The sequence below is a fragment of the Aplysia californica genome, unplaced genomic scaffold (genome assembly GCF_000002075.1).
Source record: "Aplysia californica isolate F4 #8 unplaced genomic scaffold, AplCal3.0 scaffold00968, whole genome shotgun sequence".
NCBI lineage: Eukaryota > Metazoa > Mollusca > Gastropoda > Aplysiida > Aplysiidae > Aplysia > Aplysia californica.
In genome coordinates this window covers 10,695-34,053 of record NW_004798238.1, presented here as the reverse complement: position 1 = coordinate 34,053, position 23,359 = coordinate 10,695, and the positions used below count along the sequence as shown (strand labels likewise).

The window sequence follows — 23,359 nt, the reverse complement described above, 5'->3', positions numbered from 1 at the left end:
GGGGGGGTGCAATGAGGTTTGAATGTTGAGTGATGAAAAAACCTGACAGACCAGAAGGATTATGCGTCTAGACTAAAACTGATGTTATTTTTTTCTAGTGCAAAAGATCCTGTTCCTGTTATAACTCATGGATATTTCTTTCTTTTAAACGAAAGATCGTGTCGGTTTGTTAAAGTTTAGGTGCTTAATTAGCCGTTTCTGGGCATTATAAGGTCTGCTAAGGTAATGAAATAGAGTAAAGCACATAGAGCTTGCTCTTGAGCGGGATATGCGCTGTAAAATGCTATTTTTAACTATTATTATTACTATTATTATTATTATTGTAATGATCTCTCAGGTTCAAATTGCTTCCGTCGCAGGAAAAATGAACATAAGACTACTCAATATTTCACCAGTACTCTCAACCTTCCATCTCCTGCTCATGAGGGCAAGCAAAGGGAACACAAAAACAGAACCAAAAGAAAAACTTTTCCTCTCATGTTGTGAAGATGATCTCATAGGTTCACTTTACATCTATTGCATAGACAAAGAAACCAACAAACATTAGAGGTTGATGGGTATTCTGCTGTGGTTTGCTCCTTCATTCCCATGTACAATTTAGCATCCTTATTATCTCTCCTCCTTCCTTTCTTCATAAATTGTATGTTACTCTCTGCTGGCACTTCTAATCTTGAGCACTCCTGTCGAACATACTATATAATTAAACTAAACCAACACACTTAATTCTTCACCAGTTCTCTTAACCTTCCGTACACAGCCCTTAATGTCTAGCAAGAGTACACAGAAGATGAAGGAAAGGAAGACCTTTCACCCTCAGTGTTAATGTCTGCCTTTTTTTTTTCAGGTATATGCTAATGAAGAGGATGTTGCATTTGACAAGAAAAAGACAAATAAGGGCCCGCAGATTCACCCAACTGTGGAGCGAGTTCGAAGGTGATACTTTTTTCAGTTTTCTATATCAAGCGACAATTTTTTTGTAAAAGGCAAAAGAGACAGAGGTAGGCCAAGAATAACTTACTTAAAGAATTCAATCAAATGGTAGATGGAAAAAGACTGAATTAAGTAATGTAGGTTTTTCGAGAGCCTTTTTGCTGGGAGAATGAATGGTGTACCATGATTACCCATGACTCTTTCAGCTTCGGCACTTGAAAAAGAAAAAGAAAATATCTGTTTGTGGTGCCTCAGTTTCATTTTGGAATGACATATTTTTCTGATTTTTATATGTTCATGATCGCAAGAATCTAGTCTGACCATGACACTCAGGTCCTTTATTTGACAGCCATTCTTATGAAACGGCAGTCCTTTTTTTAAAACACTGTGTTTGGGGGGGGGGGAGCAGAAGTCCTATTTCGGACCACGGTTCTTTTCGGTAATGATGATCCCCTTTTCATTTCAGTTTGAATGTGAACGTATTTTAAGGACTGGAGTCCTTTGATAACTTCTCTATTCATTCTCACTCTATTCTTCGAGCCTTTCTATAAATATAATAAGCACAATTATTTTTTTATAACAGTCGACTCCACTTGCTTTGAACCTTCTAGAATTGATCTTCGGTTAAGTCGATCTTTTTCTCGGGTCTCAGCACCTTTTCCTGTTTTACAGTATCCAACAGTAAAGTTGAACTTCGGATGAGTTGATTTGATCTATTTTTCACTACTCCCCCGACGACATGAACTCATCCATAGTCGACTGTTGTTGTCACAACAGTCCTCATACACACCAATAGCTGAGCTGGTGTCACACTGAACTATGGTGCAGGATGGCTCAAGTTCAAACCCGTAAAGGAGTGTTCAAGCATATGACTTGTTTGGGGAATTTTCAAGGTTCTTCAACAACTGTGTTTGTTTCTATCAAAGATTTATGCTAATGTTGCGGAGGTGCATCCTCATAAATTACCATGCATTATAAAGGCAGTAAACCTTATATATATCCTCAGCCAGCTAACAACTACTGGCCAAGATTGTGTACTACAGTATATTTGTATGCAGAACACTAATTACAGTGCCTTGAATGTGTGAGTGTGATGAGAGAGAATGTGTGTGTGTGTTTTTGTGTATGTGTGTATTTGTGTGTGTGTATTTGTGTGTGTGTGTGTGTATGCATACGTGCGTGCATGCATGCATGCATGCATGAATGAATAAGTGTCTATGAGTGTGTTCATATGTCATTTCTTATGTGTGTACATATGAGCAAAGATAAATTTTCCCAGTATTTACCGTGTTGTTCATTTATGAAATTTCGTTCTAGCATAGCTAGTTGTGTTCATGTGGAAGCAGGGGCTATAAAAGTGATTTTCATCATTTTTATCCATATATATTATTAATATAAACATCTTCATCAATATTAACATTATTTTTTTTAAATTGTTGTTGTCTTTTATTATTTTTACGGTATTATTATTATTATCATTATCATAATCATTATTATTACTATTACTTTTATTATATATTATCATTATTATTTATTATTATTATTATCAGCTTCATCATTATTATCATTTCTATTTTTTTATAATTCTTCTTCTTCTCCATCTCCTTCTCCTTCTCCTTCTCCTTCTCCTTCTCCTTCTTCTTCTTCTTCTTCTTCTTCTTCTTCTTCTTCTTCTTCTTCTTCTTCTTCTTCTTTTTCTTCTTCTTCGACTGGATACCATCTCAAAGAAAGAAATAGTTTATATTTTCTCTGGTATTATTTAGGTAAGATAAACTAGAACACCTCACTCAAACTCTTTAAGTATTTCCCTGGTATTGATGTGTCTCCAGTGTAGGTATATATTTTGCTGCCAATTTAAAAAAATTTTTTTCGTAATTTTTGTTTCTCAGATGCCACCAGAATGACCTGGAAAACGTGATCCCCTTTGTTCTGATGGGCCTTCTCTACGTCGCCACAGGACCCACAACGTTTGCCGCATCACTGCATTTCCGCATTTTTACAGCCAGCAGATTTCTCCACACGTTTTTTTACCTCTTCTCCATCCCTCAGCCCACTCGTGTGCTGTCTTTTCTCGTGGGAGTGTTCACGACGCTGTCCATGGCCTATCATGTTTTTGCTCAAGTAGCTTTTTGAAGAGTGACAGAACACAACGCTTGACTTTGCAGTTAAAAGTGTGTCAAAATGATACAATAAGGAAGACTGAGTTTTACTTTTAAGGGTGTTACAAATAAGGAAGATTGAATTTTACTTTTAAAAGGGTGTAGAAATGATACAATGTTCTCAAATAAGAAAAGTTGAACTTACTTGTAGTGATGTATTCTCCCTACTTGTGATCCGATCTAGATGTAAAATGTTTGTGTCAGGTTGCAGTGGAATCAGGCACTCGTCAATTTTTAGGCGTATGGAGTGATTGGTACCGTCTTGAAGGGTGTTCCTTTACTTTGTCTTGCTTTTGGTGAGAAAAACCCAAACAGTGGAACTCGGATTCAACGAGGTCATAGGGCCTGGCCGAAAATCTCGTTGAATTCTAGTGTTCGTTATTTTTATAGCAAACACGAGGTTTTGTGTAGATAATTACAGGCACTGAGCAAATAATGTATAAAGAGAAGTCACAAGTAGTGCCTGAAATGCCTGCATATTATGAGCTGTGTAAAAAAAAGACTGATTCGTTCAAATACACAAGCCTGTGTCATCTCGATTGTTTACCAAGAAAAAGTTGTGTTGCTGTGTAGAGCCTAGCATACGGCAACTTTTGATTCCCTTGACCAGCGCACAATTCATTACGCAGATCTAACTCAAGACTAGCTTATTATTGTAATAATGATCAGTTGCGGGGGGAAAAAAGACTGACGCGTTTGTATATGCGACGTTCAACGCCCGGACCGCTAGTGCCCCTCCCCGACACGCACACACAGCCACACGTGTGCAGGCCGCCCATCCGACCCCGACACACGCCACAGTAGACACGTACGCGTGCCAACAACACACGTGTTGGTATTTTAAAAGGCCGCTGATTGGTCGCATGCAATCGGCTAAGTGAATAATGGTTCATGATGCAGGTGCAAAGGATGGTTTCTGGGAATAGGTAAAGTTTGTTCTGGGAGAAAATTAACGAAGCCACGTCTGCGGGGGCTGTTCACCCTGGAAGCGACCTCGTTGAATCCGAGCTCGCTGATTTAAGTGCTCGTTGAATCCGGGTTGCTTTTATTGCTTTCAAAGAAGGAAAAAAACGGGGAATCTATCTCATCTCGTTGAATCAGAGTTCTCGTTGAATCCGAGCTCGTTAAATCCGAGTTCCACTGTATATGTCTTAAATAGAAGTCTACATATTTATGATTGAAGTAGGTTGGGGTCTCTTGTATCAGAGGTAAAATTAGCGAGAAAGTGGCCACCAAAGTTTGGTGACATCTAAAGTTTGAGTGTCCTTGGAAACTGTAAATTAAATTTCTTTTTGTTTTTTATTTATTGCCAGTTTTAAGTAGAACAACAAAATGTGCTTTTAAATAGACCAGAAAGGTATTGTGCCAAAAAGGACAAAAATCATTAAAAAGTCTCCGAAGGGCAGAAAAATTATAGTTTCTTTAATTTCATAAGTTTGACAAGCGCCTGATTTCACGATAACCTCTCACATTTGCTGTTGTTATCAGCTGTGTTGGCAGTGGTGAGCTTTTTGCCATTTTGGTGTGGTCTGCTCTGCCTTTTTTATCAAACAACTATCGTCTTTATCTCTCCTTCTTCATGTCTTTGTATGTTACTGTCTAGTAACACATTTAATTCTTCAGCACTTAAATATCATATGTTGCAAGTGCCATAAAACTTGTACTAAAACTATCCTTACGTGGTAGGAGAATGGGTATCATTGCAGACAGTACAATGCCATAGCTGCTCCTCCCTTCTCTCCAGGATCCATGTAAGGGTTGGCTTGCTGATGATCCCAGTTATCTCGTTGGATATTCTCCTGGCTTTTCCACATAGGTTGCTGTCCCTCCCTGACTCTCTTGAGACACTAGCTTCCTTGAAACTATAGGTTAAGAATAAGATATTTAGAACTGGATCACTGAACCTTTATTCTGCTGTGTTCTTATGTCAGTTTCAGGAGTATTTCATTATCAAACTCTTCAACTGTTCTAAACATAGAAAACAATTTTTTTTCAGGAGAGAAAAATATTTTATCTTTGCTGGCTTTTTCGACAATATTTCTCGAGCACATGCAACTAATAACGCACATTAAGAAACTGCAATTTTTAAAATATTTTCAAAATTTTGGGCTTAGTACATCTGAACAGCTGGCTGACAATTTGCGAGCTGAATAGTAAAATGTTGCTTCCAGCTTTGATGAACAGCATTGTGTGCACCCTCTTTAAGCAGAGACAGCTTCTTCTTTAGAATTTTCCACGTATGACAGACACTATTAAAAACACTGATTCTTTTCTTGTATCATTCTAGTTTAGTCCATGTCATGTGAGTACATCATAATAATATATCTATACGCAGACAGGCTTTGGTTTCCAAGGCTTTAAGCTAGGGTTATGTGCCTTGCTTTATTTATTGGAGCTTTTTATTCATCTTTATGTCCTGTTTGTCATGTCGGCTACAACAAATTTGTTAAGCTTAAACGTGTTACAACTGTTGTGCTGCTGTATTACAAGTATGATAACCAAGTGACTGAGTGGAATACAGTCTAGGGTGGACATCCATAGAAAAATCTATGGGACGTGGAAATTTTTTCTTTATATATAAATTTTGCTATGCATGTATTTCAAATAGGAAGAATATATATATGTGTCACATACAACGTGGTGGAATCGGCCGCTCGTCACTTTTTGGGTATATGGGGTTATTAGTATATAATCTTAAAGCCCTGTTCCTTTGGCTTGCTTTTGTAGAAAAAAATATACCAATCTTTCTTGAAGAGAAATTGAGATATTTGCGATTGAAGGAGGTGGGGTTTGCCTGGTGTCAGAGGTAAAATTTGCGAGAAAATGTCTGGTGTTTTGTCACTTCTAAAGCTTGAGTGTCCTTGGTAACTGCTAATTTACATTTTTGGGGGCCTTTAATCAAAATTTTTCCAGTAAAATCCACACAATATGTGTTTTTAAAATGTCATAATGTTGAGCCAGAAAAAGAGAATTTTTTTAAAAATTGCCCAGTCAGAAAAATTCTGGTTTCTTTGATTTCATTATTTTGACGAGCGCCTGATTTCATCACGATGCCTCACATATATGTGATGCAGCTTGGTTAAATCAGACGCTCGTCAAAATAATGAAATAAAAGAAAGCGGCGTTTCCCCGCTCTTTCTGGCAATTTTTTCGAATTTTATTTTTTGGCTCAAAATATTTTATGTCCGTTTATGGGCATATTTCTGTGTGGGTGTTACTGAAAAATGTAGTAGAAAGGCACAAAAAAAGTAATTGTGCAAGTTTCAAAGGACTATCTAGGACTTGGAAGTCACCTAACTTGTGGGCCATTTTATCACCAATTTGACCAATGAAAGCGACCCCCAACCCCTTCAATCGCAAATACCTCGACTTCTATTAAAGATAGAAGAGTATTTTTTTCACCGAAAGCAAGACAAATGAACAAGCCTTGAAGGTGATACCAATAACTCGACATGACCCAAATTTGACGAGCGACTGATTCCACCGCGTCATGACATATATGTGTGTAAGACAAAATTCAGGACCTGAACATCTGTTTGCTAGATCTATATGTACATATTTCGCCCTGCGTGTATGAATGGTAGACTAATTTTTCCTGCGAAAACTCATGAAGGGTTAGGTCAGTATGGGAGATTTTGGGTCAGCAGTGAGGAGTGAAGAAAGGATAAGGAGAGCTAGGAAGAGAAAGGTTTTTGTAGGAAGGTCACATTTACCAGTGATAGGTTTTGGAGGAATTAAAGTCGAGTAGAAACAAGAGAGTTCAGATATAAGAAAAGATAGACTTTATTGATCCATAAGGGAAATTTGGGGTGGGTATCAGAACATCTGGCAGTGAAGGATTATGTTCCTGAAAAAAGAAATGAAATATTCTTTTGGCTGTGTAAGTGTGTCAATTACAAAAGTAATTTGTGACTTGGTTTGCATATTTAAACATATTTACATTACAGCAACACATACTTTTGAACTGTTTTATTTAAATGAAGTATTGCTCATTGAACTGAAGAGGCTGTTTATCCCAAGCGCTGAAAAATTATTTGGGAATGACGGCTTCTGAATCTGTACACAAATAGTTTCCCAGTTGTTTTTTGTTTGTTCCTATGAGATAGTACACTAATATATTTTACAATATATTCTAGATAAAAGACTTTTCTTTCTCTGTTATTCTTGTCATTTCTTACCTTTTGTTTGTTTTGGAAAGTGTTTTACAGTGTTCACATCTGCATAAGGTCATATGAGGGCATGGGACACATTAGTATTTTCAGTTTGTTGGGAATTTTGAATTTTGCTGGGATGGCAGCAGAAACCTACTCCTATCGACTTTAGGACCATCAAGAGATCTTTAACATGCGCAACTTGCACATGGGTCCCCCGAGATTTTACTTACCCTAAGTTCAGGGGTGTGGCTGAAAGACAGCAGTAAGGAGCCAGGAGTAGCAGTAGGAAGAGTCGGGAGCCCAGAGGAGGGGGGAAAGAGGGGGAGGCAGAAAGTGGAGATAAAATGAGATGACAGAGTATGATTAAAGAGCAGGAAAGGAGGTGAAAGAAAATTTTTTCACCGCTATCAGTATCAGGTATCGCACCCGGGATTATGAGAGGCAAACACTATACCCCTAGACCATGTGAGCCCCTCAATTTCTTACCTTATTTCCGAGAGGATCAGTGGACACACATAACACATCTGTATATCTAAGAATCATTTTATCATGGTAAAGATAAGCATGCTTTCTAAAGTTGGTATGTTAGCCATCCCAAGGCCTGGTTTTTGGAGGGAGAAGGTTTTTCTTCCGGTCTCGAACACACATTGATGTTGAAGTATGATCAGAAAAGTCTGTCAGGTGGAACTGGGTAATATTGCAATAAATGCTTTAAAAAATGCCGGTGTCTGGCACAATACATCATGAGTGCCTTTCTGGTAAAAGTAAAATTTCGAACCCCCCATTCATAGAATACCGCTGTCTGTGGTGTGACAGTTGAGAGCTTCGCTGTCGAAAGCAGGAGACCCGAGTTCAATTTCTGAAAGGGAAGAAATTTTTATCAAGGATCTCTCCGTCTTTCTGCTGGGATGTTGTATCCCTCTCAACCTGGTTAGGCCTGACATGCAGGGTTGGAAGCCGGACTCCTAAACGATCTAAATTAAGTCAACGGGAGACGCAAAACACCTTCATACAAAATAGAAATTAATGAAATATTTAAAGTATCTTTCGCCCATAACGTTACAAAGACCCACATTTGACCCCACGAAGAGGGGAGAGTCTGGGTGTTTGTGTTTGGTTATATGAATTGTGTGTGTGGGGTGTTAAGTTTCCTTTTACTGTCTCTCTTTACTGCTCACTACCAATTAATCGGGGCACAAAAAGAGTTAATTAGAGGTACTTTATTTTGTACAAGGTCAAGTGACCACTGCTGATAATGATAATATTAATCGCCCGTGGAGTTCAGCAACAACCTTAAAAATAATCTGGTATCTGATTTAAAAATTTTAATCGCTTTTGTAGGCCTATAGTTTTAGTTAAATTAAGCGGGTTCTTCTGTCTTCTGTTTTTGTTTGCTTTTTTTGTAAGTGTTTTATGGCGCTCGCAACTGCAAGGTCATATATGAGCATGGGGGACACATCAAGCATTTTCAGTTTGGTAGGAATTGATTTTGAATTTTGCTCGGGTGATGGCCTAAGCCTACTCATATCAATTTTAGGACCACCAAGGGATCTTTAACATGCACAACTTGCACATATGACTTTTGAGATTTTTCCGCCCTTATCCGCGAAGGCTAGGTGTTACATCGTGCCTACCCTAAGATCAAGGGTTTGGCTGAAAGAGGGCAGTAAGAAGGAACCAAGGAGTAGCAGTAGAAAGGCTGCAGAAAGAGTAAGGAGTCCAAAGGAAGGGGCGACGCAGAAAGTGGAGACATAGGCAGACAGGAAAGGAGGTGAAAGGAGAAAATTTTGCGTGACTACCGGCTATCAGGTTTAGATTTAGTTTTAGTGTTTTACGGCACTTGCAACACAATTAGGTCATATAATAAGTGCTGAAGATTAGAGGTGTTACAAGAGAGTAACAAACACAAAAAAGAAGGAGGACAGATAAGGACGACAGATGTTTGACAGGAAAGAAGAAGTAAACCATACCAGAGCACCCGCCGACCACCTACAGCTATCAGGTTTCGAACCCGGGACCTATTGATGAATGAGAAGTGAACACCATACCTCTAGACCAAGAGAGCCGTAAGTAAAGAGTTTAACGCCTCAGGAAACAAAAATTGGTCATGTAACACTAACGGACTAAATTAGACGTGTTAATTGAAAGTAACGAAGAAAAAAAGGAAGAGAGACCTATAATTATATAGATATTTCTTTAAGAAAGAAAGAGAAAACGAGCAACCACGACAACCCACTTTTAAAGACTATCCAGTTTTGAAAGGAACGAGAACACATTACTACAATATTATACCATTCTATTCTTTAAACAATATAATATGTCTAATAAATATGGCATCATTATAAAATCAGGTGCTCATCAAAATAATGAAATCAAAGAAATCAACATTTTTATGGCCTTTGGGCAATTTTGTTCTAATTTGCTTTTTTTTTAGTTGAGCATTTCTCTCACACTTTGATATTTATCATAAATTATGTGTGGATTTGCTGATCAGATAAATGTTCAAACAAAGGCACAAATATGCATATTTGCAATTTCCAAGGACTCTCAAGCTTTGGAAGTCACCAAACTTTGGCGGCCACTTTCTCCCTAATTTTACGTATATGAAACTGGGTGACCCCCACCTCCTTCAATTGCAAATATAGGCTATATATTATCTCAATTTTTACAGAGCGTAGAGGGGTAATGTTTTCATCTAAAACAAGACACATCGACAAGCTTTAGGATGATACCATTAACTCCACATGCCCATAAATTGATGATTCTACCACTCCGTGACACACACACACATATATATATATATATATAGTACTGTACTTGGACACAAAGTTTGTGTGGGTGGTTGGCGGGTGCTCTGGTGTGGCTTGCTTCTTCTTTCCTATAAAACATATATCGTCCTTATCTCCCCTATTTTTTCTTATGCTTGTTACTCTCTTGTAACACCTCTAATCTTCTGGCGCTCATATGACCTTATGCAGTTGCGAGTGCCGTAAAACCTCTACTAAAACTAAAAAACAAAGTTTGTGGATAAAGGTATATAGAGACAAGAGAGCAGAAAAATGAATAGAACTAGAATAGAAATAGAAGGCTTCTTTCTTCCCTACCGAGTGTAAGGCTGAAGCTCCTTTCCCCCCACACTAACAAGAAAAGACTCAACAATGTGTCTTAGAATTAAAATATGATTTATTCAACTGTACCTGCCTCAAGAACACTTCTCTTATAGGATAATATAGGGCATGTGCACATATATATATATATAATATTTATATTATATTAAAGTACAGTTATCATTTATTATCTCTGCACTTCTGTCCAACACATGCAACTTTATGAAAACAAACCTCATGGATTTTGATTATGCATAATGTCATAAATTTACATCTTTAATCTACCCAATGCATCAGTGCAATCATATCACATGGCATCAAAATGGTATCTAGTTCAACCATACTCCTGGAGTGTACAAACAGGCTTTTTTCCACTATATCAATTGTAATTCTTCCATGTTCTGCGTATATGTCATAATGGAATTATTACGTGAATACAGGATAATGTTGTATTAGTATGAAGCAGGTTTGCTGGGCGGGAGAGGAATGTTACCATTGCTTATTATGGTAATGTTATTAAGCTATGCTACAAAGAAATCCTACAATAATAACAGCACATAAAAGCAAAAACAAAGAGAGAATGTCTGTCTGAAACTGTATCCAAAGGAATAAGAGCAGATTAACTCCACATTTAGCAGTTTCAAGAAAATAAGGACTTTCAGCTTTCACAAAATTAAAAACTAAGAATTAAATTTTTTTTAAATAAAGAATTATAAAATGTTTGTTCCGATTTGGAGAAAATCCTTCAAAACAGCCACTTTCAGGCTCGACCTGTGTTAGGCCAAGAGACGAGACAGAGTTTATTCCATGATATATAAAAAGTCATAACTGACCTCAAGTGCACTTAAGAAGACCACTCTCAAGGTGGCAATTATTCACGATTGTGACTGAACATTCACCTTTTTAAAAACATTTACATCACAGACACCACGACCAATGCACAAAAGCATAAACATTCTGAGAATTCTGGGTTTTCGTACTTCTCCAATTCTGCACAGGTAAATGTACTGACCATACATTTCCTCCTAGTTAAGGTCGTACAAAAATTTAGATATTGCAAACCTACTGCTCAGTGTTAAGCCTCCATCATACGCCATTTCAAAAAATGGCGACAGCGGAGTCTTACACTTGAACTTGAAATAAACTTTAGCAATGAAAGTTTTTAACACTGAAATGCTGTTCAGCGACTTCCAACACTCACAGGATTTAGAATCGTAAAACAGTAGGAAAAGATTTTCAACTTTCTGAAAAAGTATCACCAACTTAAAATGTGAGGCCTGCTGACAAAATGAGTTACTTCTCGCAATCCACAAATGGAGATATTGGCCAAAAATCCATACCCGGGTAAAATTTGTTGATTTTCTATTGATGCCATATTCTTTAAGTATGAAATGCCTTTAATCACTTTGTACTTTTAAATTGTAAAAACTTCACCAATAAGCGTGATGTTTCTATTTCCACAGGGCTCAAACCCAAGAAAAAACATTTTGTGATCAATTAAAACTGTGTGACACCCCCGTCAAAGCAATTCTACTCACTCAGGAGTTGAGATGATTCAGTCCTGTCTGTCAAGACCACCCATGCTGTGAAGGGCAATTCATCAGTGCAGAAAAATCAAGACATTCCATACAAGTCGACCGCATGGAGGCCACAATGGAAACAGGAAAAAAGTCGCAGACTTCCCTAAAGTCATTCTATTTATAATTAGTTCATTAGTTTAGAGTTTTACAGTACTTGCAACAAAATTAGGTCACATAAGTGCCAACTGTTAGGAAGCTTTAATAGAAAGTAAACTGCAATTCAAAATAGGAGAGATGAGGACACTGGATGTTTGATAAGAAAGAATGGGCAAACCACAACAGAGCGCCCTCTTCCAACCACCCATCCTTCCAGATCGTTCTGAAAAGGCTAGGAACAAGCTGAAAGAACCTGATGCTTTTCTAAATTACACCCCAAAAAAGTTTCAAAATACAATATACTTCAAATTCCACTTGAAGTTTAAACAAACGATAAGGATTCAATGCAAAATATTAACAAAAGTATTGTGTGACCTCTATGTATTTTTGATTATGGATAATATAGAACAATTCATAAGATATGGGCAAAGAAACGTGACGCACACTCTCACCTTCAGTCCTGTCTACATCAGGACAGGTAAAAAAGAATTAGCATCCCCTTGCCCATCTTTTTACTTTGGAACCGACTTGACCGTAACACAGATCCTATAACTTTATTTTTGTCACGACGAGTTCAGGTTCAACAAAAACTCAAAAGTCAAAAAAGCACAATAAACTGGTGTCAAAATGCTCAAATTCAAAAACAACTACAACAAACAAAGGCCAAAGAGTTTCCCTCACGCTCGAATGCGACAGTTTGCTTCCACTCATTCTTTTGCTGACAACAATTACTCCCAACCAGAGGAGGCAGCCAACAAACAGACCACCAGTATAAAAAGGGAGCTCATCCTCCTTGTCAAAAACAATTAATCCCGTTTCAGGTTTTGCACACTGCTCAACAACATTTTGAAAGGGTTTTTTTGAGACAGACAGCCATGCAGCTAGAAGTATAACCTGCCATATGCAATAAATAAACATAAACATACACGATGTGCACTTGTAATAACGTGACATCAACTTCTTTTGATTTAGTTTTTTCTGTGCTTTTTATTTTGTTTCATCTTTTGTTCTTCCTCAACTGCTTTATCCATAATTTTATGAAAGGCTGACATCAATAAAATTCTCAACATTCACAGCCATTTTCCAAGTTCACACACGTTTCTTTAAAAAGAGGATAAAAATATTTCTTTTAATTTCTTATTCCATGATTCGTCTTTCCAAGGTGTGCAGGAGAAAGTTTTAGGTTTAATATTCAAACAACCTCTCAATTGTTTAATGCATAGAGTATAGAGGCAGCTAACAATAACATGAAAAACAATCAATGAACTCAAAACTCATTTATAATCTCCATATTGTCAACAAGCAGTGCAAATGTTCTAAGCCCAAAAAGCTAAACTTTTCACGAAAGAAAAAAAACACTTTTTTAATCGCACCTACATTACGTTGAAGTTGTCTTTTTTTTTGCTTTTGTCAGCATTTACAATTTGAATTTCAACAAAATATTTCTTGAGTACATGCGACTTTTACTATAGATTAAAAAACAGCAGTTAATTTGAAATATTGGGCTCAGTACATCTGGACAGCTGGCCAGCAATATAAAACTCCAACATTTCCAACAAACGTCTCAAAAAATGCTGCAAGAGTCTGCAATCATAAAGGGCCATTAAAGGATAGTAACCATGTCCCTTTGCACATAAAAAACTGACACCTTCAAGCTGATTTTTTCCCCAGTTTTCACCACAAGGGGCAGCACTGAAAAGGCTTGAGTAACACTTTCTCCTGCATTGTAAGACAAAGCTGATTACTTTGAATGCTGCAAAGATAATTTTACAGAAAAAAAAACCCATTAATATTTGTTACACCATGTATGAAACCCTGTTCCCAGTTGATATGTTCAATACGCCCCCCCCCCCCAAAAAAAAAATCTTTAAATATAAAATATTCTTAAAAACCTTAAACCTACCCGTGTACAAAGATACAAAAAGATGGGGGCCTTTTTCTTTTTCAAAAACAACAATTCTCATATATGAAAAAGAAACAGTAGACAAGGAAGTTTTCAACTATATTCACGCTAATTCAACAGCTAGAAATCCATCAAAAGAGGAAATATTAATAGAATAATTTAATCATTATAATACACAAAACCAGCCATCCCCTTCACAGATGATGCGTAATACTTCTTTTTAAATGAACTGAGTGTGACTGTGAGCCTGTTTGTGAGCGCAAGCACACTATTATATCATTTATGTGTATGTGCACAGATGTGTGTTGAGGTGAGGATGTATGAGAGAGTGTGTGTGTATGGGTACGCGGGTGTGCATGTGTGCGCGCACGTGGTGAAACACCAAACCAATGAGCCAGGTCTGAACAATAAAGAATATCTTATTTTATCTTTATCATCTCTTCTCATCTCATCTTATCTTTGACTCCTGGCATGAGAGAAACTACTCCTAATCCTCATAGGAGGGTGACTGCATGATAGTAACTTTTAGAGAGAGACACAAGTCTACTAAAATATGTTTGAGAAAGATGAGTGAGAAGCAGACAAACCCTCAACTTAAACGTCTGCGCTTTAAATTTCAGCTACCATAAAGACTAAAATAATTAAAGAGTTACAAAACTCACACATGCATCTGAAAGACCTCTGGGAATTAACACACTCTTGACAAAACTGCTGGCCTATCATCGAGAAAGGCCACAATAATTTATTAATTTCATGAAATAATATCACTTCTTTAAGAAAAAAACACAACTACGCCCGACCCAAAATGGTTATCATAGAAATACATAGTTTTGCCTCTCCACAAACATTACTTCAGACATGAGCACAGAGCTCTCTATTTCAGAGGTGGGTAAGGGACAAAACCTGCCTGTGCTAGCTAAAAGGGTAAAAAATAAAAGTCAGATATTTGTAAAAAAAATACTACCAAAAAAGATACACAAAATTATCAAACATATACAACCAACACAGAAACATTGAACAAATGTTATCCAACATAAAATCAAGAAAGAAGACAAACAAGGCTAACATTTCTTTCTATCTACGCCTAGTAAAACCTCAGTGATACAAGCTCTATCCACATTAAAAGTAAGGATATCTCAGAGATGGACCCCCAATACTAAAAGCCACTTCAGATAGGTCAGCATTATGGAGCACAGTTTTAGGGGTGGGTTAAATCTTCATCTTTAAGGGGCCCTCTTTTGGTACGAAATATAAAATTGACATATATGCATCACTATATAATTGGTCATGATGAACTCCCAGCAAAAGAGACCTGCTTTCGGCAACTGCCGGAAAGTAATTTGACGTTGTAGTCATAAATGAATGTGCCCGAGCCGTTGCCGGTTGCTCACCGGCACAGCAGTTCCGAACACGAGCCACTGGGAGCGGCTTGCCAGACATAAGAAGTTCACTCACTCCTCAGTCCTGCAGACATTTAGTCAACAATAACACAAACCGCACTTAAGCACTTAATTCCTTTTTCTCATATCTATGGCCAACATTCCTTATCACAAACTGAGTTGGTTGTTTTTTTAATAGAAAAACAAAACCAACAACATATTATGAACAAGCAATCCTACATTTCTCTATAATTCTATTTGGCTTTTTCAACAAGTACGTGAACAAGCATGCAAAAACAGCTAAACCTGATGCTGTTAAACCACAATAGAGAAAAATCGTGAAGGGGAAGGTTGCAGCCTAGCACTTTTCTAAAACTCACTTCACACATCGACACAAGCTTTGGAAAAAAGTTCCAAAAATGATTAGTATTATCATTATATTATATATAAATATATATGTTCAGGTAAAACTATCAGGATTAGATTTTAAACAAGGAAGACATGAGGTTCTCATATTTATTTGTTGATCTTCCGTAAGTAGGGTGAATATTTTTCCACCACACTTTTCAACAGTTTCAACATGACCAGTATAAACATCTATTGGACTGCTTTGATTTAAAATAATATCAGAAACAATGTAAATGAAGTTTTTGTTATTAGATGACTCACTGCTGCTCTGAAAGGAATGCACAGCGAAACGCAAATTTAATGCCATAAAGTCACTGCCGTTACCTCATTGTAAACTGTAAACCGCAGACATCAGATCAGTAAATTTTCACACTGATCCAAGTAGCGCTTTTGCAAGGACACAACTTTACTTTATCATTAAAATAACTTCAAAGAAGCTTTTAAAATCATTACAGAATGTTCCACATAAATATTTATGTCCTCCTCAACCACCCACAGAAAAAGACAACAAGATCCTGAAACTCATCAATGAAACAAAAAAACAAACAATTTTTTTAAACAAACAAAATGCCAAAAAATGCAACCCCGAGATAAAACATGAAATATGTATGACTTTTCTCAGTCAGTTTGGGTAGATTGTACAGCAGAAAACCTTATAGTTCTGTTGGAAAGGTAAAAGGTTTCTTGGTGGTCCCACATTGAACTGGATAAGAGGGGGGTGAGGGGAAAAATGACAGACATTGTAACTGGTCACTTGTGAAATGACACCTGGACAACCCACTGACAGTGTCGATGCATGCCTTGTGACAATGGTTAGGCGTCACTAGTGGCAATGATGTACAGACACCATAAGTGAGGGTGTTCAGGCGTCACTCGTGACAAAATATTTTGTTGTGACTACCAACACAAAGTTCAGACATCACTAACTGACACACGGCACTCTCATCTCACGAGGAAGACAACACTCCCTATGTTACTAGCAAGACATCCCTCCTAATGTCCCAAAACGACGAGACACTCTCTACTTCTCACAAGCGAAAGTACACTCTCCACGTGTCACTAGTGACACAGCACTCTTTAGATGTCACTTGTGACTCAACACTCGCGACATATCATAGCAAAACAACACTCTTTACATGTCACTAGCAACACAACACAACACTCTCAATGTGTCACAAGCGACACAACACACTCAACGTGTCTCTAATGACACCACACACTCGACACATCACGAGTGACACAACAGTCTCAAGATATCATTCATAGCAAAACAACTCTATACATGTCTACATGTCACCAGCAACACACCCTACGTGTCATTAATGACACCACACACTTGACATATCACTAGTGACACAATCCTTCCCACGCCACTAGTGACAATGCTCGTTCGAGTCGACCACCACAGCTCTCTTCCAGCCGAACACAAAGTAGCCGATGCCTGCCCCCAGCACGACGGCCAGACACAGCCACACGTTGTACGTCATAAAGACCAGCATGAGGCAGTAGGATATGAACACTTGGACCACGTGGAGGATCGTCTGCAGCACATGACCCGAGGAAAACATTCGGCTCCTAGAAAGAGGGAAGAGAAAAGAAGAGGGGGGAAATTTATTTTTTTTAAATAAAATTATTTATCGTGTTTTCCCACAGGCTAATGTTACTATTGCCTTCCAAACAGTTTCAACTTCTGAGTTTTATCATCACACTCACGAGCAAAAATTGAACAGGCTCAGGCTCCGGTCATTTTTATTCCGAAGATGAGCATTACACAGTGAAATAGATGATAAACAAAAGCATATTGTTATTGCTATCATCATAAAGAGGCACCCTATATGATTATGTATATATATATATATATGAATGAGGACATAGTAGGTTCGGGCATGAAAACAACCATGTCCCCCAGGTTGCATCTCATCTCAAAACAAAAACATAATGCAAGTGCTGTCTTCATTAAAGATTTACGAAATCCAAGCACCTTACTATGGGAGTACAGAAATTTATCCAGGTTCAGAAATCGGCTGAAGTGTGAAATCTATCAACAACGTACTAAAAGCCGTATCATGCAGGAAACCGCAGGACAGAGAGCCCGTAACAACAGAAAGATAATAAAGAAGTAATTATCTACCACTAGTGCCCTCTAACCACCAAAGTATTGAAATCTATATAAAAGAATTGAACTTGATCATAAGGTAAACTGTCAGCTCAGTTGCTATCACTTTTGGATAGAGCAGAGGAAGAACCTTGTTTGAAAATACAATGCAGCACTTTAACATCTTCCCTGTGTGGGAGGTATGACCTGTCTCTACTATACAGTCGTGTTATGTAAAATGGGACGAAAAATACCTTAATCTGCTGGAAAAGGGGCATTGTGGGCAACTCCTAAATTATCTCAATTGTGTTGATGGAGCGTAATATATTTAGAGTCAAAGCCAGTATTTCACATTCAATTACTTCTATTACGTAAGCAAAATTTTCAGTTTTAAAACAGTTATAATTATAAGAAACCCAGTGGCTCTAGTCACTAGCTTTGTTGATGAAAAAAACCAATGAAAGTGGAAATTCTGCTTCTTACAGTAAAAGAAGCAGAGTGCAGTCTGTGAAACATATTGTGGAGGTTAGGAAAGAAAGGAACATGGTTCAGTGGTCACTTACAGAGAGGCTGAACGAGGAAACGGGGAGTAAAATGAAAACAGGAATGTCATCTATACAATGAGATTTCAGTAGGAACTAGAAAAAGGAATTTGGGCATACAACTCACAGGCACAACCCTTGGCAAGGAGAGGGCACATGCAATAATCGAGGGAAAACTGGATAAAGAATGGACGATTGGACAATTTAAAACATCTACTTGCAAGAAATAGAAAGTTGGCAATCTCTCTACTACACAAATCCTGAATATTATATTATTATAGTCTATTTGAAATGTAGCTGTTTTTACGCCCCCATCGACACTGTTTAAATCATTAAGAAAGCAGGCTTCAACCATGCCTGTCAGGGCCAACTCAGGACGAGAGGGAAACAACGTCCTGGCAGAAAAAACAGATACTCGATAAGAATTCCCCCTACTCTGGAATCAAACTTGGGTTTTCTGCCTAAGACTGTGAAACGCCTACCACTCCACCATGAACACTAGTAATGACAAAGCTGATATATATATCGACCGCTCACAATGGCATAGGGTGGAGCCTTACATTAAGCAGTCTATGTATACATAATGGTCTCAAACAATGATTATAAGATGGTAAACACAGCAACGCAATCATGAATAAAACAGAGCTGCCAACATTACGTCAATAAAGCATAATCTTACGCTTTTTTCAGCCATTATACGCTTTTACGCCTTTTCATCACACTTTCTCAATGTACAGAGCCAGACCGGTACTTATCGTTAGCCAGTCGTAGAAAGCGTTGGCATCAAAGTCATCAGCTAATACTCAAAGCAGATACTATTACACAGTGCACCGAGGACTGAGGCCGAAATCGTGTGTGACTCTATTACTTTCGTGATTAATACTGTTTGTATCTTCAAAATTTAAGACAAATAGCTCCACTGATCGAGTCAGCCTATTTCAATTTCAAAGCCAACTGTCCGTCCTATTGTCCAATGTTCAGTCAATCACATCAGCCGAGAAGAATTTGCGATACAGATTTTAGGCTATGTGTGGATAAAAATGTAAGTTGTACATTAGTTTTAGGCATGAATCTCTCACTAATGAACTTTCCTTCCGTTTCGGGACTGTACACTTTTTTCTTAATCTTACACTTTTTGAACATCAGTAGTACACCTTTTCAAGGGTTGGGGTTGGCAGCCCTGATAAAATGGTGGCATGTAGGAGTCATACTTGGGTGGGGGGGGGGGGGGGGGGTGTCATCATGCCAGGTAATGGAATCTCTCATAGTCTTCAAGGGAACATGTAACTGAAAATTGTATGGGCTTACAAGCCTCTTTCAACATTGCAAATTTATTTAAGAGGTGGGGGACCTCTGAATCAAACGTCCATCCCCAAAAAGACTGAATTAAGTTGTCGGAGAGATTGAAAAGTTCTAAAAAAGACAGATGTCGAAGAACGTCACATTAGTTAAGAGACATGAGAAACATACTAAGTAAATTTTCTGTGTAAAATTGTTTCCATGTGGGCTGGGGGGAGGGGGGGTATTTGGTTTTTTTAAACAAAGCTTATTAATTTTTTGTTGTCAGCAAAGATGCAAAATAATCAGAAAAAAACCATTCCATTAACTTTTACAGGGTTTTTGTGTGTTGGTAAGAATTTTACAGAACTCACAACTACATAAGGTTGTATGAGTGCATAGGACACACGAAAACATTTTCAGTTTGGTTGGAATTTTAAATTTTGCCCGGGTGGTGGTCAAAGCCTACTCTTATTAATTCTAGGACCACCAAGGGATCTTTAACGTGGGCAACTCGCACACGAGACCTCCGAGACTTTTCGCCTTATTCGAGAAGGCTAGGGGTCAGATCTTATCTACCATAAGATCAGAAGAGTGGGGCTGAAAGACAGCAGTAAGGAGAAGCAGCAAAAAGGCCGCAGAAAGAATCAATTTTGTAAAGAGGTGTAACTAAAGAAAACTAACAAAAATAACGAGCCTTTTACAACTGTGGGTGGGCGGGAGCGGGTGTACAGGGGTGTACCTACGATGAGTGACCATCGTGAAAAAAGTCTCAAGTTTGTATGTGTTATGTAAAGTGAGAAATGACAGGTACATCGGGAGGATGTCAGCTCTGGTGATACTGTACAGTATAGACAATGACATTATCAGGCTGATCTACTTCAGCATGCAGACAACCGGTAGGTACTATCAAAGGTGTTTAGCTGCCGCATCACAGACGTTGTTATAGATCCAGTTGTTGTTGTTGTTGTTGTTGATGTTGTTGTTGATGTTCTTATTAATCCAGTTCATAGACAAATTACACAAACAAGAAGAAAACCGTAGCCCTAACCCATTCCCTGGCAGGACCAAACATGCAGTGCACTAAAGCACAACAAAATGAGTCTCAAAAGCAATAAGGTTGAGATATAGAGCCTAACTTTCTGTCAATGAAAAGAAAAATAATAAATGTATACCTTTGAAGCACTTTCAATAACCACAACATCAGCTCAAAGTATAAGTTAGCCCCAAAAAAGATTTATAGGCTGTGTCAAAAAGTGAAAAGGTTTCAGGCTACAGAAAATAAATCAGCATTTCTGCAAACTCTTAGCACAAAAGAATCCCCAATATCTTCAGTTTATATTTTTACATGTATATAACTTGTAGAGCTCAAAAAGACAGAAAATGTGACTTGACTGTGACAGCAACAGTTATAAAATACAACCATTGCTACATGAGAAGTGACTCATTTTGTCGAGCTGCCGCATATCGTCTCGCTGCAGGATTCTAAGCAGGCTAACTCTGACAATGTGGTTTTGTTTTTTACCCTGAATACTGACCAACACACAATACATCGTATAATTATAACTTTCAGCCACATTAACCTATCCAAACAGTCACAACAAGGATGGAGTCTAAACAGCTAAAATGTATATGTTAGCCTTAATTTTTAGAGGGGGGCGGGGGGGGGGGGGGGGTTCACTCTCCTGTAAAATTTACAGAAACCGGTGTTCACTGTTTGGAATCCTGCAGAGACGATTCAAATTGCAAAGCTGAGGAATCCTGGGTCATAATTCCTTCTGACCTGACAGGCCCAGGGCTGCCACCACCACCGCTGCCATGAGCTGCCCCGTTGCTCACAGGGGGCGATGGGGCTGACCCAGAGCTCGCAGCGTCCTGCGACCCCCTCTGGGTCATCTGAATGCTATTTTGCCCACTGCTTGTTTGTTTGAGTAAAGAGAAGCACATCCACGCAATAGCGGTCATTGACTGCCGGGAGAAAGTAAGACAGACAGACAGAAACAACTAAAGGAAAAAAAAATAATAAGGATCAATCTGACAGACAGACAGAGAGACAAACACAACAGAGAAAAACAAAATAAGTAGGACCAATCTGACAGACAGAGAGACAGACAGACAGACAGACAGACAGTCATCAGTCAGTCAGCCACACACGACAGAGGAAAAGAAAATAAGTAGAACCAATCAGTGGCGTCCTCCAACCACCCACTTTGGCCCATTGAACAGTGGGAGTTGGGGGGATAAAGATAAACAAAAGAGATCTCACTTTGAGCCACTGATATTCTCAAAACTTAGAGATGCCATGCTGACTAGGTAAGATGTGTACACCCGCAGATAAGGGTGCAAAATTGAATATATATATATAGAAAAAGACAGAGTACGGAAAGGTGGAAAGACAAACTGCCATAAAATCAATAAAAAAAGAGTAAAACATTCAACAGGACTGTTAAACATGCCAATAGACAAGATACAGATGCAGTGCCTGGGGAGGGGTGTCATAATGACCAACAGCATCAAAGGAAGGGGAGACGGGAAGGACGATAAAAACACAACACGAAGATGCCCCTCACACGTTCAAAAGGCAAGATATACAACATGACAAAACAACTTTTTTGTGGGAAGAGAAAAAAATTAGCCATTGCATGAGCTCAATCACATCTACACAAGACACACAGATCTTATCAACCTATCGAATAACATAAAGCAATGACACCCTGATGATGCAGAATTCCTAGAACTATCTCAACAGTTAATGAAAAGACCTTTAATTACAAAAAAAGGGGCTTTATAATACAGTCGAACCTTCCCTGACGGCCACCTCTATAAGACGGCAACCTGTACAAACGGCCACTTTCCATTTCCCCCCTTGCGTTTTTTCTATATAATTTAACTGAGTAAAACGGGCACCTGTCCAACGCGGCCGCGGCTACCTTATTTCAACACACAACCCCTATCACACTAAGCAATAACACCTGTCTTAGTGACTCCATTACGTTTTGTCATTAATTGTGCATTGACCCCTGGCGTTGTGGGCGAGCCGTCATAATCCCTATCACCTGTCGTTAGGTAGTCCCTCCAACCGATCATGTTGCGTAGGCCCCTCCCACTGTTGACCAATAGACACCAATTTCCAGCTGCTGGTGAGGGAAGCGTGTGATCTCTCATAACCCATAAGCCCCGCCCAGAACTCATACACAAATCGTAAGTGAGATGAGTGGTCACTGTTTACCCAGTCTGTAACAAAGTAACAATGGACATAAACATGGACTTGTGACAGAAGCATCGCTCGTTCTCCGAGTGGTGGCCACCCATATGTTTGTTTTACCATAGCACTCGGTCTTCCTTGTCTGACACATTTCGTTTTATTGTCACCCTTGCACAAAATCAGCAACAAAATAAAAATAAAAAACAAAATACAAACCAATTTATAACAATAACACACACAAAAAAAAACAATGAGGCTACTTTCGATTGGGAATGGTTTGTTTTCTTCATCTTGATCAGTCCTGCCTAAGACGGCCACCTGCCTGATACGACCACTTTTCTCCTTGACAATGGGTGGCCGTCTTACACAGGTTTGACTGTACTTTATATATTTTTCAAACAAGTTTTGTAAGCCCCCCTCCCTCCCTTCATCTTCCTTTTCTCCTTCCCCCTCCTTACCTGTATTCCTCCTTCTTTCCCCGCCTCCCTTCCCTTCCTCTCTTTTCATTCTTCTCCACTTCCCC

General features: G+C 38.5%; 2 protein-coding genes across 3 annotated transcripts in view; one reads left to right on the top strand and one right to left on the bottom strand.

Moving 5' to 3' along the window:
* The window catches only part of LOC101851539 (microsomal glutathione S-transferase 1), a 13,658-nt gene extending 10,093 nt beyond the window's left edge, over positions 1-3,565 (top strand). For both annotated transcript variants that reach the window (XM_005110925.3, XM_005110926.3), the window contains exons 3-4: positions 845-933; positions 2,820-3,565. In XM_005110925.3, the coding sequence (XP_005110982.1) occupies positions 845-933; positions 2,820-3,063 (333 nt within the window). In that variant the 3' untranslated portion in view covers positions 3,064-3,565. The remainder of the gene's footprint in view (positions 1-844; positions 934-2,819) is intronic.
* A 6,845-nt stretch (positions 3,566-10,410) lies between these two features.
* Positions 10,411-23,359, bottom strand: part of LOC101851305 (high affinity copper uptake protein 1) — a 17,344-nt gene continuing 4,395 nt past the window's right edge. The window contains exon 4 of the mRNA XM_005110924.2: positions 10,411-17,291. Within this exon, the coding sequence (XP_005110981.1) occupies positions 17,090-17,291 (202 nt within the window). The 3' untranslated portion in view covers positions 10,411-17,089. The remainder of the gene's footprint in view (positions 17,292-23,359) is intronic.